General features: G+C 36.2%; 1 protein-coding gene across 7 annotated transcripts in view; it reads left to right on the top strand.

Annotated features, from left to right (window-relative positions):
* The window catches only part of DST (dystonin), a 592,252-nt gene extending 574,558 nt beyond the window's left edge, over window positions 1-17,694 (top strand). For 6 of the 7 annotated variants that reach the window (XM_063442942.1, XM_063442944.1, XM_063442945.1 and 3 more), the window contains 14 exons: window positions 3,580-3,723; window positions 4,032-4,220; window positions 4,381-4,504; window positions 5,104-5,267; window positions 5,726-5,888; window positions 6,587-6,741; window positions 6,849-6,923; window positions 7,508-7,525; window positions 8,666-8,783; window positions 9,653-9,721; window positions 11,585-11,778; window positions 13,477-13,587; window positions 15,324-15,447; window positions 16,642-17,694. In XM_063442942.1, coding sequence (XP_063299012.1) covers window positions 3,580-3,723; window positions 4,032-4,220; window positions 4,381-4,504; window positions 5,104-5,267; window positions 5,726-5,888; window positions 6,587-6,741; window positions 6,849-6,923; window positions 7,508-7,525; window positions 8,666-8,783; window positions 9,653-9,721; window positions 11,585-11,778; window positions 13,477-13,587; window positions 15,324-15,447; window positions 16,642-16,895 — 1,902 coding nt within the window. In that variant the 3' untranslated portion in view covers window positions 16,896-17,694. The remainder of the gene's footprint in view (window positions 1-3,579; window positions 3,724-4,031; window positions 4,221-4,380; window positions 4,505-5,103; window positions 5,268-5,725; window positions 5,889-6,586; window positions 6,742-6,848; window positions 6,924-7,507; window positions 7,526-8,665; window positions 8,784-9,652; window positions 9,722-11,584; window positions 11,779-13,476; window positions 13,588-15,323; window positions 15,448-16,641) is intronic. The other variant, XM_063442948.1, reaches the window with a different exon arrangement.
* Window positions 17,695-17,905: the final 211 nt, after the last annotated feature.

The raw sequence follows: 17,905 nt of genomic DNA, 5'->3' as shown, positions 1-17,905 counted from the left end.
GGCAATGCTCTTGTGGTTTGTGACAAGAAAAGACATTCTGCTGCTAGAGGGTGCAAGGTCCCTCTTCACCATGCAAGAAGACACGAGGGCAGCAACTTGCTGCCCCGGGCACCCCCTTAATCGGAGGCACTGGGGCGGACCGCCCCTCCCTTAGTACGCCACTAATTCTACAGTACAAGTTTTTATCCCTGGCTATCATACCTTTAAAAACTATTTGTGCAAAACCTGTTTTTTAAATAATGTTTGGAATGAGGAAGAAATGTGCACATCTAATGAGGAATTTTATCTGCCTTTCTTGTCTTTATCACCCCAATCCATGTCAAGGAGGAACTGACTTTAGTGTAATGTTTGTGTAGTTCTGTAATTACTCCTGATCACAAAACAAATCCTGGCTAACAAACACTTAAAGACATAATGTACTATTAGAGTAGCCACGTGATGGTTTTCCCTGGCACTGCAGTTTTTGGTGGACTACATTTCCCATAATACATGCAGTGTCAGAGTAAGCTTAACAAAGAACTTATGTACCTGATAGTTATCTATGGTACAGATTTACTTTCACTAATAATTCCATCTAGAAACCAGCAGTTATAACCAGTGGCGTCTCTAGGATTCATTTTTAAGGGGGGCACATGGTGAGCCAGGGACAAAAGTAGGGGGGCACATTCAACCCCGCCCTCGCCGCAGTTTGACCCCGCCCCTGCCGCATGTTAAGCCCCGCCCACCTCACAATGTGGTTTTTTTTGTTTTTTTTTATAATCCCTGGTGGAGGATTCATTATTTTCCACCAGGGATTATTAAAAAACCAAACACATTTCCTTTAAAACAGTGCCATAGTTGCCAACATTTGAAAAAAAAGAAATCCAAGGACATTTTGCAGCACAACTATCAATTACTGTCTGCGTATAATGTCTTTGGACAGTCAGTGCTCTCTGTATAATACAGGGTTGTGTGTATAATACATTGGGACAATCAGTGCTCCCTGTATAGTGCTGCTCTCTGTATAATACATGGCTGTGTGTATAATATCCCGGGACAGTCAGTGCTCCCTGTATAGTGCTGCTCTCTGTATAATACAGGTCTGTTTGTGTATAATATCCCAAGACAGAGAGCAGCACTATACAGGAACACTGACTATCCTGGGATATTATACACACACAGATCTGTATTATACAGATAACAGCACTATAGTATTATACAGATAGCTGAGCATATACCCCATGTCCCAATCTCTAGACTACTAATACCTGTCAACAGCAGCTCCCAGACACGTGTAAAAGGGCTAAAGTGTGTGGCAGCTCACACAGATGATTCAGCGGTAAAGCGCACTCGCTGGCAGAGCCAAACTGAGAATCCAAAGCAGCCCTGGAAAAAAATGTATGCCATTTCTACAAGTCAATATGTATATATTGTACAGTAAGCACACAAGCTCACTGACATGCGCAAATAGGCTTACTGACAGACAAAACTCTCTGACTCACACACAAGCTTACTACAGACAAACTCACTTGTAAAGACACAAGGCTCACTACAAAGAAGTTCAGGGACACACACAAGCTCACTAAAGACAAGCTCACTGACACACACATACTCACTAAATAGAAGCTCACTGACACACACAAGCAGTACCATCTTAACAGTGTTAAGGGCCCCCGGGCAAAGCAGTGGACTGGGGCCCTTCCTACACAACAACTCACAGGAATAAATTTTTTAATTATTGATAGACTGCTGAGTACATACACACAGTACACTGAATACATACACACACACACACACACAGATTTCTGAATGCACACAGACTCCTGAATGCACACAGGCGTTGCTGAATGCACACAGGCTGATTCATACACGTACACACAGACTGCTGAGTCCATTCACACACACACACAGACAGACATGCAGACTACTGAGTCCATACACACACACACACACACACACACACAGACTGCTGAGTCCATACACACACACACACACACAGACTGCTGAGTCCACACACACACACACACACACACACAGACTGCTGAATCCATACACACACACACACAGACTGCTGAGTCCATACACACACAGACTGCTGAGTCCATACACACACACACACACACAGACTGCTGAGTCTATACACACAGACAGACTGCTGAGTCTATACACACACACAGACTGCTGAGTCCATACACACACACACACACACACACAAGCTTCCTCACTAGCAGAGACACACACACACCTGAGCAAATCAAGCCTACCTGTTGCTGGGCCTGTTGCTGTCAGTCATCTTCTGGCGTTTGCAGCAGCGGCATGGGCTGCTGCTTAACGGCGGGGGCGGGGCTTATGTGCAGGAGGCGGGCTTCATTTGGGGGCAGGGCCTGTGCCGGGGAGCCTGTCAGCCCGAGGGAATAGAATTTAAACACATGGCCAGCAGGTTGCTGGCATTTGGGGGGCCCAATGGAGGCACAGCATGATGTAGGGGGGCCATGGCCCCCTCTGCCCCCCCCCCAGTGACGCCACTGGTTATAACCTACAGACCTACAGAGTGCGTTAGCTCGCCGCAGCTTTACACATACTGAACATTGGCTTACTTTAACAGATGCCAAGGCTGATAGTGACTGGGTATTTATCAATTTAGTCATGAACTCAATTGAACTGGATTTCTTGTGAATTAAACCCAGTTGTTCTTATGACTGTTTAAGTCATCATATATTTAATACTCATCAACAACGTTGCAGCTTACAATGGGGAAAATAATAGTTGACATGTGTCTCTGAGATAGTTGGCAGCATTACAATACATATGAATCTTTTTTACGTTTTCTTTCAAACATTCAAGAATGAGATCATGGGGCATATATTAATGATGTCATATTTATTAAAGTGCAGCAGAAGTGTTTGAGACATGAGCTGGCACTTGGTGTGTTGTATGAAATCTTTCTCATTTATCTCTGCAAGGCTACAAGTTCAAAAAATTGGACAGATAATTTTAAGAGTAAACAAAATACAGTGACAATTCAGTTCCTAAATACATAACAGAATCTGTTTTTTTAAGTGGCACTGGATCTCAATATCTGGGCGCTGCTGTTGTATTCTCTTTTGTCCATAATGGCTGCAGTTTGCCCTTCTGTGTTTCTCTTGACTGATGTATTGTGGGTAAATTATTGTGGCAACTGTAAGGGCCAAAGAGCACACTCCAAGAAGAAAGCATAGTCCATCTTTTTTGTTATGTGCAAACGGTGAATTAAAAATATGAAATAAAACAAGAGGACATAAAAGGATGAATTTAAAAACAAACAGTGTATAGTGTCTGTGGTGCAAGAAACACTATGCTTTGCAATGCAATACAAGAGCTCTGGTACTCGTAAGGTTAATTTATTATCCAGATAATACATTGTTTATTTTATCAAATAAATTGGTGTATTTAGCAATGTTATAAAAAATTTGCCTTTTTTTTTATTATTTACTGTGATTGAATGGCTTTACTTAAATTTCTCCTAGAGGCCAAAGCTGCTTGCCAGATGCATGTTTGCATATTATGTTTGATCCTGATGCATGTGTCTAACAGTCCATTTGTTTGTTATTGTTTTTTTAGGAATTTATGAGAAAAGTGGAAGAAAAAAGATCGGAGTTGAATAAAGGTGCAAGTATGGGGGAGGCAATACTATCAGTTTGTCACCCTGACTCTATTGCTACAATCAAACATTGGATAACTATCATTAGAGCCAGATTTGAAGAGGTTTGTCTTATTTTGTTAATTGTATATATTAAAAGGATGCTTAGTTTTTTTTTCCAGTTTCCACTTCATCCCAGGCAGATCAAAATATTTCATATGTAGTACTCATCATATTCTGCTCACTTTATAATTGTCTAATAGAACAGATGAAGCCAAACCAAAAAAAGGCATGGACAGTACAATAATAAATAAACCAAATTCCATCTGATGGCTTAGTGAAGCGGAGAGCCGGGAAACTTGGAGAGATTGAGAGGAAGCTGTTAAACAGAACTTGTCCATTAATATTTTCTGTTGGATTTGACATTTGTTAGGTTCTAACATGGGCAAAGCAGCATCAACAGAGGCTGGCGGTAGCTTTGGAAGATTTAGTTTCCAAGAAGGAGCTGCTTGAGTCTTTGCTGGCATGGTTACAGTGGGCAGAGACAACGCTCAATGAAAAAGACAAGGAAGACATTCCGGAGGAGATCGATGAGGTTAAAGCTTTGATTGCAGAACATCAGGTAAAATTTTTTTTATTTGATTGGATTCCAGCTTCCTGACGCTGTGCACTGTTGGTGATTGTGCATGGACATCTTTGATTCATTTAGGATGTGGATTTTATTTTCCATGTTAAACTATACTGTGTTAAATGTTATTGTTGTTTTTTTTTTTTTTTTTTAGACATTTATGGAAGAAATGACTAGAAAACAGCCAGATGTTGATAAAGTTACAAAGACTTACAAGAGGAAGGCAGTGGAGTCTGCATCCACTCAATCTCAAATCCCTGTGTTAGGGAGAGCAGGACGTAAGTATAATGGGACGGGGAATCCACTGTTCTAAAACTTTCCTTTTTAAGGTATAAGAAGATGTGTGAACATGTGGAAGAGTCTGATTTTGTCTCTTTTGGACAGAACCTAAACAAAGCAAGAAATCACTGTTTGCGAGTACTGGAATCTAAGCCATGTCTACAATGTAGACTTTACGTTTAGTGTTTGTGATTGTTTGAGCAGATGTAACAGCACTTTCACAGTCATCCCAGCCCATTATGACAAAGGTTTACAGATTTACATTTATAGCATGATAGTTCTGGCAGGTCATCTAGTGGAACAATTGCCTTTAAAATGTCAATATGCCAAGCATTGTTTGAATGAAACATTACTAGTGCACAGTGTCATTACATATCCATTTTGAGGGGGATTTAGGGTTGACGTTTTTAGGACTATAAATTAGAGTTTCTTTGGGTTGCAGTCTGTGTTAGTTTATTTCAGTTGGTTCATTATTGCTCAACATTTTTAAATTAATATTTTTAAAGATAAATGTGAAAGAGATAATATAATAAATCTCCTGTTAGTTAAGTTTGCTAAAACATAATGGTTTTATTTGTGCCTTTGTTTCACATTTTAGGAAAACGGTCACCAACACCCAACTTGTATCCATCTGGAACACAGACTCAACTTGAAACCAAGAACCCAAGGGTTAATTTACTTGTCAGCAAATGGCAACAAGTGTGGCTTTTGGCATTAGAAAGAAGAAGGAATCTTAATGATGCCTTAGATAGGTTGGAAGAGGTATGTTACCTAATTCATTAAGCTTTTATACATACATGTTGTGCTCATGAATTTTCATGTAACAGATTGTTCAGCTATATCTGCTTGAATTGGACCAAAGCCCATTCACGCAAGCAATGCTATACCAGTAACCTATTTATCAAGCTGGTTGGGATAGATGTGCAGGAAAAGACTAAACTCCCTATCTAAATAATGAGAAGCAATGTTTTTTTTATCATGACTAATGAAATCCCTAATTAATAGCCTATATGCTTTTAAATTCCCACGATCATTACAAGAAGTAATTCCAAACAGCAATTACAAAAAAAGACTTCACAGAAATTTCAAAATCACAAGGATGTATCAATTAACTTGTGTAGGTAACTCTCATTCTTAGGTTATGTTCTTAATTATTTACATGCCATGTAAGGAGTCACTATTTGGAATTTAAACTTAATTTTAAAATGTGTTTGTCGCAGCTACGTGAGTTTGCCAACTTCGATTTTGATATTTGGAGGAAGAAGTATATGAGATGGATGAACCATAAGAAATCTCGTGTTATGGACTTCTTCAGGAGAATAGACAAAGATCAGGATGGGAAAATAACAAGGCAAGAATTCATAGAAGGAATCTTGTCCTCAAGTAAGTAATAGTGCTATCAACCACTTATTTTTCTTTAGTGATAAATTATGATACTCGATATTAGGAAGACTTTTTATAGTTTACCATGTTTCTTCCAATTTTACATGTATATAAGTTACAAAGCCTGGACCAAGACAAACTCTAATTTTCATTTGTATATTTGTGCACCCAGTTTAGCACAAGGCAAGAATGGTAATCCAATTTTTTTTTTCTTGTTAAGAAAAATAGAGCTTTATTGAATCACGCCAAGTTCGATATTAATGTTAATATTAGGGAAGGATATATTTACTTACTTAAATTACCCGAGTTATACTGTCCTAGAATCGGCATCTCAGCCACGGTACCATGGTACCATGATAAATACAGTGATTGTGAGCAATGCTCCTTCCTAGCACGTACCTCCATTACTAATGATAATTGTACTGCAATAACAATGGATGTACAAAATATTTTCTTTTGTCCCTGTGAAACCTTTGACGTCATATGTTAATCCCATAGAGGCGAAGTAACTTTCATTCATAGGGGTTTGAATGAGGATAAATAAGTAAATAGATAAAAATAGAAATGCAAATACTAACATTAATAGAAAAAAACAACAACAGAATTTACCCTTCACATAAAATCAATGGTTAGTGATGTAGATGTAAACAGTGGAGGAAATTATGCATATAACTTTCTGCCTATTTCTGCTTAATCAGAGTTTCCAACCAGTCGTCTGGAGATGAGTGCTGTGGCCGATATCTTTGACCGTGATGGTGATGGATATATTGACTATTACGAGTTTGTGGCAGCTCTCCATCCAAATAAAGATGCCTACAAGCCCATAACTGATGCTGATAAAATTGAAGATGAGGTATACTTTTATCTGATTTCACTTTAATACTAGATACATATTAACTTTTAAATGTATTGCTTTATGCTGATAGTTAATTTAATAAAGAATAATTATCATTCCTATAGGTAACACGACAAGTGGCTAAATGTAAATGCGCCAAGAGATTCCAAGTAGAACAAATTGGAGACAACAAATACAGGGTAAGTTTACAAAAACTGTAATTTTAATAAGGAGAGCTGTACAAAAGGAGTGTGTATACATGTATAACAAAAGAGGCATGTCCTTTATAGGTCCCAGTTCGTCTCCCTTGTTCCTCCTGTGTTGTGCGTGCTGTGATGGAACTCAGAATAGTTGTTGTATTAGTTACATAATAGCTTGCAAACCATGGCAAGATAAACATCTCAGTTTTATTCTCAGGTCAGCTCAGTTTGTTGAATGTGTGTGTCAGTATATAACTAAGAAACTGTTTTTCTAGTACCAAAATGCTCATCTCTCTTACTAAAAGCATAACCATTTGAATTTGCATGTATCTATGTTTGTTTTTATTTACGCATCAGGTTTACTTATCACTTTCAATATTTGACATTTTTGATGTAGTTGAGTTTCGGTGCATACATTAGCATTACAAACATATTAATAGCTGTACGTACACGGTCCTTTAGGAGATTAGACCTCTACGCAACAATGATTACAATCTAAATAGTATTTAAGGTTTCATGAAAACTGCAGATTGAGATAATTTCACTAATTGTATTTTTTTTCTCAACTTTCCATTTCCTATCAGTTCTTCCTGGGAAATCAGGTATAAAACAGTAAAGTGTTTGAAATGTGTGCTTATGACCCCGAACGCTTTCAAATAATCACCTTCCATCTTCCCACAACTCACCAATCCATTTTGTTTTGCTTTTGGGTGATCTGTACTTTTGCTGGTGTTGGTGCTTTCATTAATGAGAGGACACCAAATGGGACAAATGTAGCAATAGCTACTATGGTTTTGCTTCATATAAACTTCTAGTTTTTTCATGATTCTTGTAAAATGTTTTGAGCAGCTCACTGGATGAATATGAGTCAGAGGTTTATAATCCAGTCCATTTGACTGTATCACTATTGTTAGTGCATGTTAACAAACAGATACATTTACCCTGGACTGGATCTGGAGGACCTTGCCATATATTACTTATTTTCCAGTTCATTATGACATTAGATAGAAAACAAAGTGAGTATTGCTTGAGCAGTAATACATATAAATACAATATAATTCATAATGTGAAATCAAATAGAGAGTTAGAGAATCAAATAGACAGTACAGTCTTCCAGAAGTTATTAGGAATTCTAGATTCATCTTCTGGATCATATTATCATATTTCTTGGAAGTAGACTTTATTAAATATCAATATATCTCATCTAGGGTTAGAAGATTGCAGTTCTAGTAAATCAATCATAAATCTTGCCCTGCGCTCAGCTGCAGGGGAGGAAGAATACACTGTTAGCAATCATTGCAAAACAAAACCTTTTGGGAATGAAAAGGTTAAGTGTCCCTTTATACACTTATTTTAGATTAAACAATTACATTATTTTAAACTTATTTTAAGGAAATACTTTTTGACGAGATTTTAAAAACGAAAGTATACTTATTGCTTATTACAAGTTGGAGTCCTCTCAGCCTTCAAGTCCAAACCTGCTTTATTTCACTCACTTGCTTATCAGCATTATCCATATTTTATAATCAGTTTGTTGTTAAAAAAAAATGAAATCCTGCATGGGTGTTTTTGACCAATTTACACAAATGCAACATGAGTCACTTAAGGGAAACTAATATAAAATCATTAATTCCCACAGCACTCTCCATCTAAGTTGAATAAATCCGCATGTCTTTTGTGAAAATAAATGCCAGTGATAGACCTTTTCTAATCGTGCTCATTGATTTTGTCTCTCCTCAAAGTTTGGGGACTCCCAACAACTTCGCCTTGTGCGTATTTTAAGAAGCACTGTGATGGTTCGAGTTGGTGGAGGGTGGATGGCACTTGATGAGTTCTTAGTAAAAAATGACCCATGTAGAGGTAAGCTAAAAACTGGATTCTGATTTTCTTTTGTCCCGCAAGAATTTCATATCGTTTTATTCAGATAAGTTGCTGTCAGGTCATCTAATGCTGGAATCAGGTAAGTGTTAAAGGTTTATTTAACCCTTTGATTGCTGCAGAGTGGGTGGTGTGGGGGTTAGAGGGATACTATAGTGTTGGGAATACAGTGTTGTACTCTTAACACTACAGTGTTCCCTTAAACAATTTTTTTTTAAACCAAACCTTAGGTTGTGATCCAAAATGACCAAGAACCAAAAAAGAAAACCTGTAGATTGTACAGTTTTATCTTGTATAGATTCCTTTTATACAAAAACAACCTTTTTGTTTGTGTCGTCTTTATAGTTCAGAAACATACCGTACAATAGTTATTATTACTGGATTCATGACTGTTATACAGTATAGAAGTATTATACTGTTGAATATGGATACATTGTGACGCTTAGTTGCTTGATATGAACTTTGAGAACTATATTCTAAGCCAAAATAGTGTGCTCTTTACTTTTTTGCTGTTTGTTACAGGTTGAATTTATTTTTCTTTAAATATGTTGATGCTTTTCTGTTCAATTCCCTTATTCCCTGTATTTATATCCAGTATGCTTTCTTATTTTTTTTCTTTAAATATGTTGATGCTTTTCTGTTCAATTCCCTTATTCCCTGTATTTATATCCAGTATGCTTTCCTATTTTTTTCTTTAAATATGTTGATGCTTTTCTGTTCAATTCCCTGTTTATATCCTGTATGCTTTCTTTTTATATTTTGTTTTTACTTATAGCTCTGCTGTTCTTCTCTCTTCCTACTAAATACCCTGCCTTATTTTACTTGACTCTTATTCTGTCATTTCTTCCTAGTTCATCATCATGGAAGTAAAATGTTACGTTCGGAATCAAACTCTTCAATTACTACTCAGCCTCTTATAGGTTGGCAGTTCTCTTCCTTTCTATCATTTCTTTCACGTTTTCCCTTCACCTGTTCTGGCATTTTATGTGTTTGTCGTTTTCTTATTTTGTGTGTAGTGCATGTATTCTTTCTCCCTTTCATTTTATTGGGTGCCAATTGTAAGTTAGAATTGTGTGTTACTCGTTAGCATGCTTATTGAGGTGGTGTTTTGAAAACCTTACTGTATGTTCAATTTGAAAGACTAAATTGTCATATATTGCATGTTGTTTGTTCCTAAAAACATTGTTTACCTTCTATAAATAAAAAACTATATCATTTAAAAAAAATCTATATTTATATTTTTGGTATGGGTTGGAGAGCTTCACAATTAATGATCATGTGGAACTTTTAATGAATTAAAGGTTTCATGTTTTAAAATGTGTATGCAAATTTCTAGATGGATATCTATGTAATACCTATCTCTGTACCCTTTACCTATTGCATTTAGAAAATCAGTTGAGGGACAGAGACAGACCCCATATCTTATCTGATGGCTGTTATAGCCACTCCTTGAGTAAAGATAGAAGGAATAAGTCAGATGGAATTTAATAGAAAACTATAATGATTCAAACTAAAGATAGACCTGTAAGCAACCAAAAGGTGTTTAATGAGCTCCTGAAAATGAGGAAATTGGTGACAAATGGATTTTGCAAGGAGAGTGCCCCTGATGCTTGGGGGAAATTGTGATAAAATAGTAAGGTAGAGAATACAAATATATTAAGGAAATAAAACTTTCTGTGTGGAAGAGCTGAGGAAGCAGTGGATTTGAAGACCAGAGATTTAAGAGGAAACCAAGTTTTGGAAGAGTTTGTATCTCTGGAGTTTCAGTAGAGTAGAAGTCAGAGTGATCTTTTTTTTTTTATTTTTCTTGTTCATACTGGTAGAACTTTTGAATACTCAAAATATTCTAGAACCCAAGACAACTAAACAGAACGCAAAGTGTACATTACTCTTCTAACCCAATGAAGCAATGTTGTTGGAGGATAGGATTGATTTGTCTGTTTTCATGCTTTTGGTGTACTTAGAAGTATACTTATCAAATAGCCACCTAGTCACATGGTCAATTTTCTCCTTCTCGGGAGCTGAGTTTTAGAAGATTGGAAGCTGAGCTTAATGGTTGCACTTTTTCTTTCAATGTAATATTACATAACGGACAATGTCATTGTTAAAAATGTATTTTACTTCATATGGAACTAACAATCTGTAATGGGGAATATAAATCAAGAAAATACAATAATGTTTTTCTTACAGCAATGTTTATTGAAATGCACTGCAATATATGGCTGTGGCTTTTAGCAGCTTTTCTTTCTAGCAAATCCACTGAAATGGTAACATACACCATCACGAATGCAACTTATACATGTACTTACTTGAATATGCAAATATTGGCTTGTAATTCTAGATTTGTTCCAAAATAGAGATGAGCAAACCAGTTTGCAGAACACTCAGTAATATTTTAACCCACACAGTGTTTTTAAGTAAATGATTGATAAAACTGATAAGTTGAATAATGATATCTTATTAACCTACCTAGTTGTTCCAGAAAGATATACTCCATCTCTGTAGTTTAATTATTTTAATACAACACATCCATGTATTAATACAATAATGTTTGTAATAGGATAGCTACGGTAAGTTATATTGAATTCTATCTTTCAAAATCACTTACATATACAGATATACAGGTTCGAGAACCATCCAGTCTCTGAGTGAACTGTGCAAACTGGTTTGTTATTTTTCTATTGCTGCACATTTCTCATTTTTGCTATATAGATTGCTAGAGCAAAGAAGGGATTTCAGATCTAATGTTATGCTAAGATGGTTTTTTTTTTTTAATGTTGTAGCTAAAGGAAGGACAAATATGGAGCTTCGCGAAAAATTCATTTTACCTGAGGGTGTTAGTCAAAGTATGACACCTTTCCGGCCAAAGGGTCGCAGGTCTCGGCCATCTTCAAGAGGTGCATCACCCAACAGGTCCAATTCAAGTCCCAATATTCAGGCCAATACTTCTCAAGCCACTGGAACCACCACACCCAAGGTAATTATGACCGCATTCAATGAGGAATACTGTTGCTCATCTTCTTTTGTCTTCTCAATATATTACTTAATAGTTTGCTATATCAAAAATTTCTAGACTTAGGATGACTGTGGTTTATACTCAGAAATATTCAGAAAAATATGTTTGCTTACTGTCTTGGGTGTTTTTTGGAAACCCAATACATCATTAAAACGTTTTAAACTTTAGCTTAACAAAGTAGTTTTGGGGTACAGATCATGCACCTGCTGTCTCACTGCTCAATTCTCTGCCATTTAGGAGTTAGATAATTTTTGTTTTTGGCTATGCAGCCCTGGCCACACCTTCACTTGCCGTGACCCACACAGCCTCCATGAAAAAATGGTTTCATTTTCTATCAGATCTCACAACACAGTGTGTTTACCTTAAAGGTTCTTATATTCTGCTCTGTTATCTGAACTTTTTTCACACACAGGAGGATCCTGGCTTTGGCAGGCAATTAACAGAGCAACATATAAAAAAAAATCAAACTGAAACATAATGTGCATTAAGGGAAGCGAAAAAGTTTAGACTCATTTTCAGAAAGTGTGTAGGGAGACTGTGGAAGTCATGTGCAGTAAGGTGTGACAAGGACTGTATAAACAAAGTGATATAATTCCTAAATGGCAGAGAATTGAGCAGTGAGGTGAAGGTGCATGAACAATGCTCTTAAACCACTTAATCTAAGGTTGTTTTGGTCCTTAGAGTGTCTTTTTAATGAATAGGATAGGGTGGAAAGGCTGCTTAGTAAAAGAAATCAACTTATTTTGTTCTATCTGTATGTGGTAGGTTGATAAATGTCCCACAGGTGATTTAGAGGGACTTTTTCTTTTTTTAAACAATTGGCCATTGAATCAAATTGGGTTTCCTGTTTTGACAAGTGAAATAGATCTCAGGGTGTTTTTAAGGAAACATGTTCTATCTGTATGCAGTAGATTAATACATTTCATGTAGGTGAGAGAAAAAAATAAAGTTAGCAGCATGTTTGGCTGAAAGTTTTTTCTTTTTTTTTTTTTTGCCTCTTTTTAATTACCAGCATATAAATATGTGTTGAAGGTTACACTTGATGGACTTGAGGTTTTTTTTCAACCTAAACTACTTCGTAATTACAGTGTAAAAGTACTGTGTAATACCCTTTGTTTGAGTAAACTGTTGATTATGGTATAAGAGCGGTTTCAGATTTCGAATATTGCAATGCAATTTCTAAATAACTGCCCCAGACTGAAAACTGACAGCTCTTCGAGTGACAGTTAAGCATTATAATTTAAGAAGATGAAAATAATTGGAATCGACTAGAAATAAGGTTTAAAACCATTTTGTAGCTTGAAACAGCCAGTTAAAATAGTAATATATGCTGAGAAATGAAAATAAGCACGGAAATAGTTATATTTTTAGTACATGTGCCACTTTACATTAAGTGTTAACTAAGTTATGTTAAGGTCTAACATTAGATCTTTATTTATCCAAGTTAGTGTCAAGAGTCTGTGTTATACTTATATGTATCATGATTAAATAGACTACATTTTCTACTGACTAAATATAACCTTTATATGTTATATTTCTCACAACTTGCATCATTACAAATAGTGTGTACATCTTTTCTTTGAGTCCAGAGGCACCCTCTCTCTTTTACAAGTCATCCTACTAAAATAAGTGGTTTTGATTTGCCATTGTTTCATGCAGACACCCCTCCACATAACACGCAATTATGGTAAACCTTGGTTGACAAACAGCAAAACATCAACTCCTTGTAAGAGTCCAGAGCCCCCAGAATGCCAGCTCCTATCAGCAGAGGTACAGTAACATCGAGCATCCAGTTGTATCACCTCTTTGGATCACCACTACTCAACTACTCTGCTGGATCACTAACCTCTGTCACTATTTAATGTCAACCCGTGCCTTGCACACTAACGCACTTCTGGATTGATCCTCCAAAATAAAATCTAGAATTTACTCCCACCTTCTACCTAATATTATAATGATTAACTTACTTTCTTCTTCCACTTTTACCTACTGTACATATTGAATAATAAAAAATTAAAACCATAACTTCTGAACTGATTACGGTAACTATTTTATTCTCCTTGCGTTTATGTTAGGTATGCTCCTGTTTCCCAAATTACTCTGAAATGACCCTGCTGAAAATTTTTAAAATTGATTTTATTTGCCTTGTGGACAATTGTTTTCTGAAAAAGTGAACTTATGTTGCAAGAATATATTTTTTTGTTTGTCACAGCAAAATATGTTTAGTATTTTAATGAAATTATAGTTATGGCAAGAACCTGTGATATAGTATATTTACAAGCAGTTGTCAGCTTATGATATTTATTTTAAATTTTTTATATAATTTAATGCCCCTTTTAGAGTGTGATTTTTGGCATATTGTTTTTGGGCCAGTATGCTGAAGATTTCATGCACATCTTGCTAATATCACTGCCAGTTAAATGTTTTGTGTTTATATGGCAAGCTTAAAAAGGTATTTGAGATACGTTGAAATAAGTTTATCATCCAAAACATTATTTTAGCCTGTGAGTAGCCATACATGTGAAGTACTGGGAGTGTTTATGTGCTATGCAATACCAAATTTCTAGATAGTTAGACAGAGACACAGACAGATGTACGAACGGATAGATTGAGAGATAGATTTATGGATGGACAGACATACAGATGTTTGTTTCTATGCTACAAAGGAGCAGGTGACATTCCCGAAGCTTACCTGGTATATTGACTGAAGTGGTTATTTCATTTTCGACTGGTGTGGATCAAGGATCCTGTTTCTGTTCTTTTTTTGGATGTTGTGATAAATGAACACTGTAGCATTAGGAATACAAATCTGTATATCAATTGCTACAGTCCTGATGTAGTTTTTTAGTTTATGAAACCCCAGTTAAACAAAAAAGAAAAGAACATAAAAAAAAAAAAACTAATTATTCACCTTTTCTCTAGCGCTGAGTCTACATTGGCACTGCCTTGACCTTCTCCTTGCGTGACATCATCCTGTAGGCGTGTCTCCAGGATGATGGTCCAATACAATACTCCTCGTAGACTTAAGGCACATTCACAATCGTTGAATACCATAATTTTCTATGGGAGACTGACGGTGTTGTGCATGCGCAAGTAATGTCACCTTATGTTACCGAATGAGAGCCGAGAATCCATCTGTCATACCCAGAGGGCTTGGAGGCGTAGCTTGAAGCTACGCTTTCAAACCTTCTAATTATGGAAATAAAGGGTTTGGAGGGGTAGGAGAGGGGGGAAGGACTGCAGACACTATAACAACTTTAATAAGATGATGTTGTTAAAGTTCTTGCAGTCTTCCTTTAAGATTTTATAAAGAATGACCAAGGCTATTTTTTAATGCACTTCATTTAGCATACTAATGTTCTTAAGAGCATTTTTGTTTTGGACATTTGGTTAAGCTACGTGTTTAATACCTCTGGTTAACACAATACATTCAGCCTTTACTTTCAAACGGCATCTTGATTTATTAACAGTCTACTAACATTACTTTGTTTGTTTACCTCTCATAGGGAACCCCTATCCAGGGAAGTAAATTAAGGCTTCCAGGTTATCTGTCTGGGAAAGGGTTCCATGCCACAGAAGACAGCAGCATATTAACCACCGCAGCTACGAAAGTTCGGACACAGTTTGCAGGTAGAAGAACAAGACAGAAGATGCTTTACCACCCACTGCATCTTTACACAGTGTGATTTCTGCCTTGTAGTTATTTTATGAAACAAAAGTCTGACACACCTGTGACATAATATGTTTTCAATTGTATCTAAATTGAACCTTTGATTGAAAAGAATAACTTCTCAGGGGAAAGACCAGCCATATGGCCTAACAATATCTCATGTTTGTAATTAAACATTTCCTTATAAACCTCATCTTAGCTTGACTTGTCCTGTTCAGCACCCATGGTCCATTAACAAAGACTACTATGCAAAACACTTGTGGAGTGAGCAAATAATAAGTTAAAGTAGAAGAGAAGCATCTTGTTTCAGATGTCCATATAGTTACATCTGAAACAGTGAATGTAAAAGAGAAGACAAGCAAAAGTTTTGTTTTAGTTTTTATTTAAAACATTTATTTTTTTCAAATAAAAGTTTGCTATAGCATCGCCTGGCATGCAATGCAAATCATAGATGTCCCACCATTCACTTTGCACTGCCCATTGTCTCACAGATAATCATGAGAAAATGATTTCCAAGCAGAAGGGATGCAGATGCAAGCGTGCTTTCTTCTTACTCTTTAGTACACCTCTCTAAGTAAATCCTGTTGAACCACCTAGTGCAAAAAATTTCAACAAATTCATACATGTGCTCAGTTAACTACATGATTTAGTAAATCAAAGCTTTTAATTTGTTTTAGAACTTTTTGTTTCAATTGTATTTTATTTGCTAAATTAATGTATCTAATGTAAATATGTCTACATAATAGCCTACATCAGTTTTTAATACAAAATGTAATATATTGCTTAGTAATACAACATGAAATTATTAATCATAAATATTAAAGTATCCTCCTGGATTGTAGTCTTATGAACTTGCACAGGTTAGTAGAATATATTCTGGTGATCATCTACTAAACAAGTAGTAATTTTTAGATTTGCAATATTTCATATATATTTGCAATACAGTATGTAAACTGGGCAATAAGTGTGTGCATGCGTTTACACTTATTGTGTATATACAAAGTACAATATACAAGTAGCTAGAACTAGCTAATTATGCATTGTACTGTCTTTAAATCAGGCCTGTTGATGGCAAACCCACTGTGTAATTCTGCAGAAAATGTTTGCTCTATAAATAAATGCAATATAGTGATAATAATCCTTATTTTTTATAGATTTAAGAAGAACGCCAAGTCGAGCAGGAAGCAAGGCAGGAAGCAGATCAAGCAGCCGAAGGGGCAGTGATGCCTCTGACTTTGATATCTCAGAAATCCAATCAGTATGCTCAGAGATGTCTGAGACTGTCCATGAGAGTGGTAGGCCCTCTCCACGAGCAAGTTCACGATCTTCAACCGGCAGACCTTCCAAAATTCCAACACCACAGCGGCGGTCACCCATGAGTAAATTAAATAAGTCCACGAAAAGATAGGGTGACGTTGTCCTAGGAGATAATTCATTGTTCATTGCCTATTTAAGTTTGTAAGATGTAAAATATTATGTAGAAATTTATTGTGGAATAATGCAAGCGTTTGATTTTAATCCTGCAGATGGCCTTAAATGTGTCTTAGTCTTTTTTTTACACATATTTTTATCAACAATATATGTTTGTCCTATAGTTTGAAAATCAATTAAGGGAGATTAAATTATAATATTGTGTACATCCGTTGGAGATGTACATACACTAAAACAGTCGTTGAATGTATTTATAACTCTCTGCAACCTGGAAGCAAGTATCGTATGCCAAACACACTTCATTAGTTATAAATTATGAATACCTCATCACTATTTATATTGCAGCAAAAGGTTCAAATACAAAACAAGCTTAAAAAGAATAAAACAAGTAAAATAAAACCTGTGTTCACTTGAATATCATTATGCACACTGCGTTTTGATATGCAGTTTTAACCGGGTACTGGATGGGGCTTTGCACCCCACTGGCACTCAGATGGTTAGCTCTCTTGGTGCCGAACGAGAGAGCAAACTCACAGAACAGTATTTAATCACTTACCAGAAATGCAATTCTTGTGGCTTTTACTTTAACTTATGGCTGTGAGAGTCTGTGTACTAGAACTCTTAATGCTGTCAAGATAATTGCATCAGGTGTATAAGCGCGGTTTTCTTTTTTGCTTGAGTGGATGGTTACATTGTATCATCAATCAACTTTTGTATCAAATCAAGTTTTGCTTGCCGAAATGAAATAAAACTCGTCAGTCTGGTTGCAAAATTGATTCATTTGGTGAATTTTTTTTTTGTCACTGTCTGTGAATTATTGAATAGCTTAGTGTGGCCGCCCGCCAGCCTGCCTGCACATCCGCCCGCCTTCCTACTTTCCCGGCCAGCAGCCCCACTGGACCCCAGGAAAAAAATCCACCTAGCTCTCCCAAAAGGCTGGGTGGATTTGAATAAAAAATAATAATAATAATAATTGTGAGTGTTGGG

Source organism: Pelobates fuscus, chromosome 2 (genome assembly GCF_036172605.1).
Source record: "Pelobates fuscus isolate aPelFus1 chromosome 2, aPelFus1.pri, whole genome shotgun sequence".
Taxonomy (NCBI): domain Eukaryota; kingdom Metazoa; phylum Chordata; class Amphibia; order Anura; family Pelobatidae; genus Pelobates; species Pelobates fuscus.
This window is presented reverse-complemented; position numbering and strand designations above follow the sequence as displayed.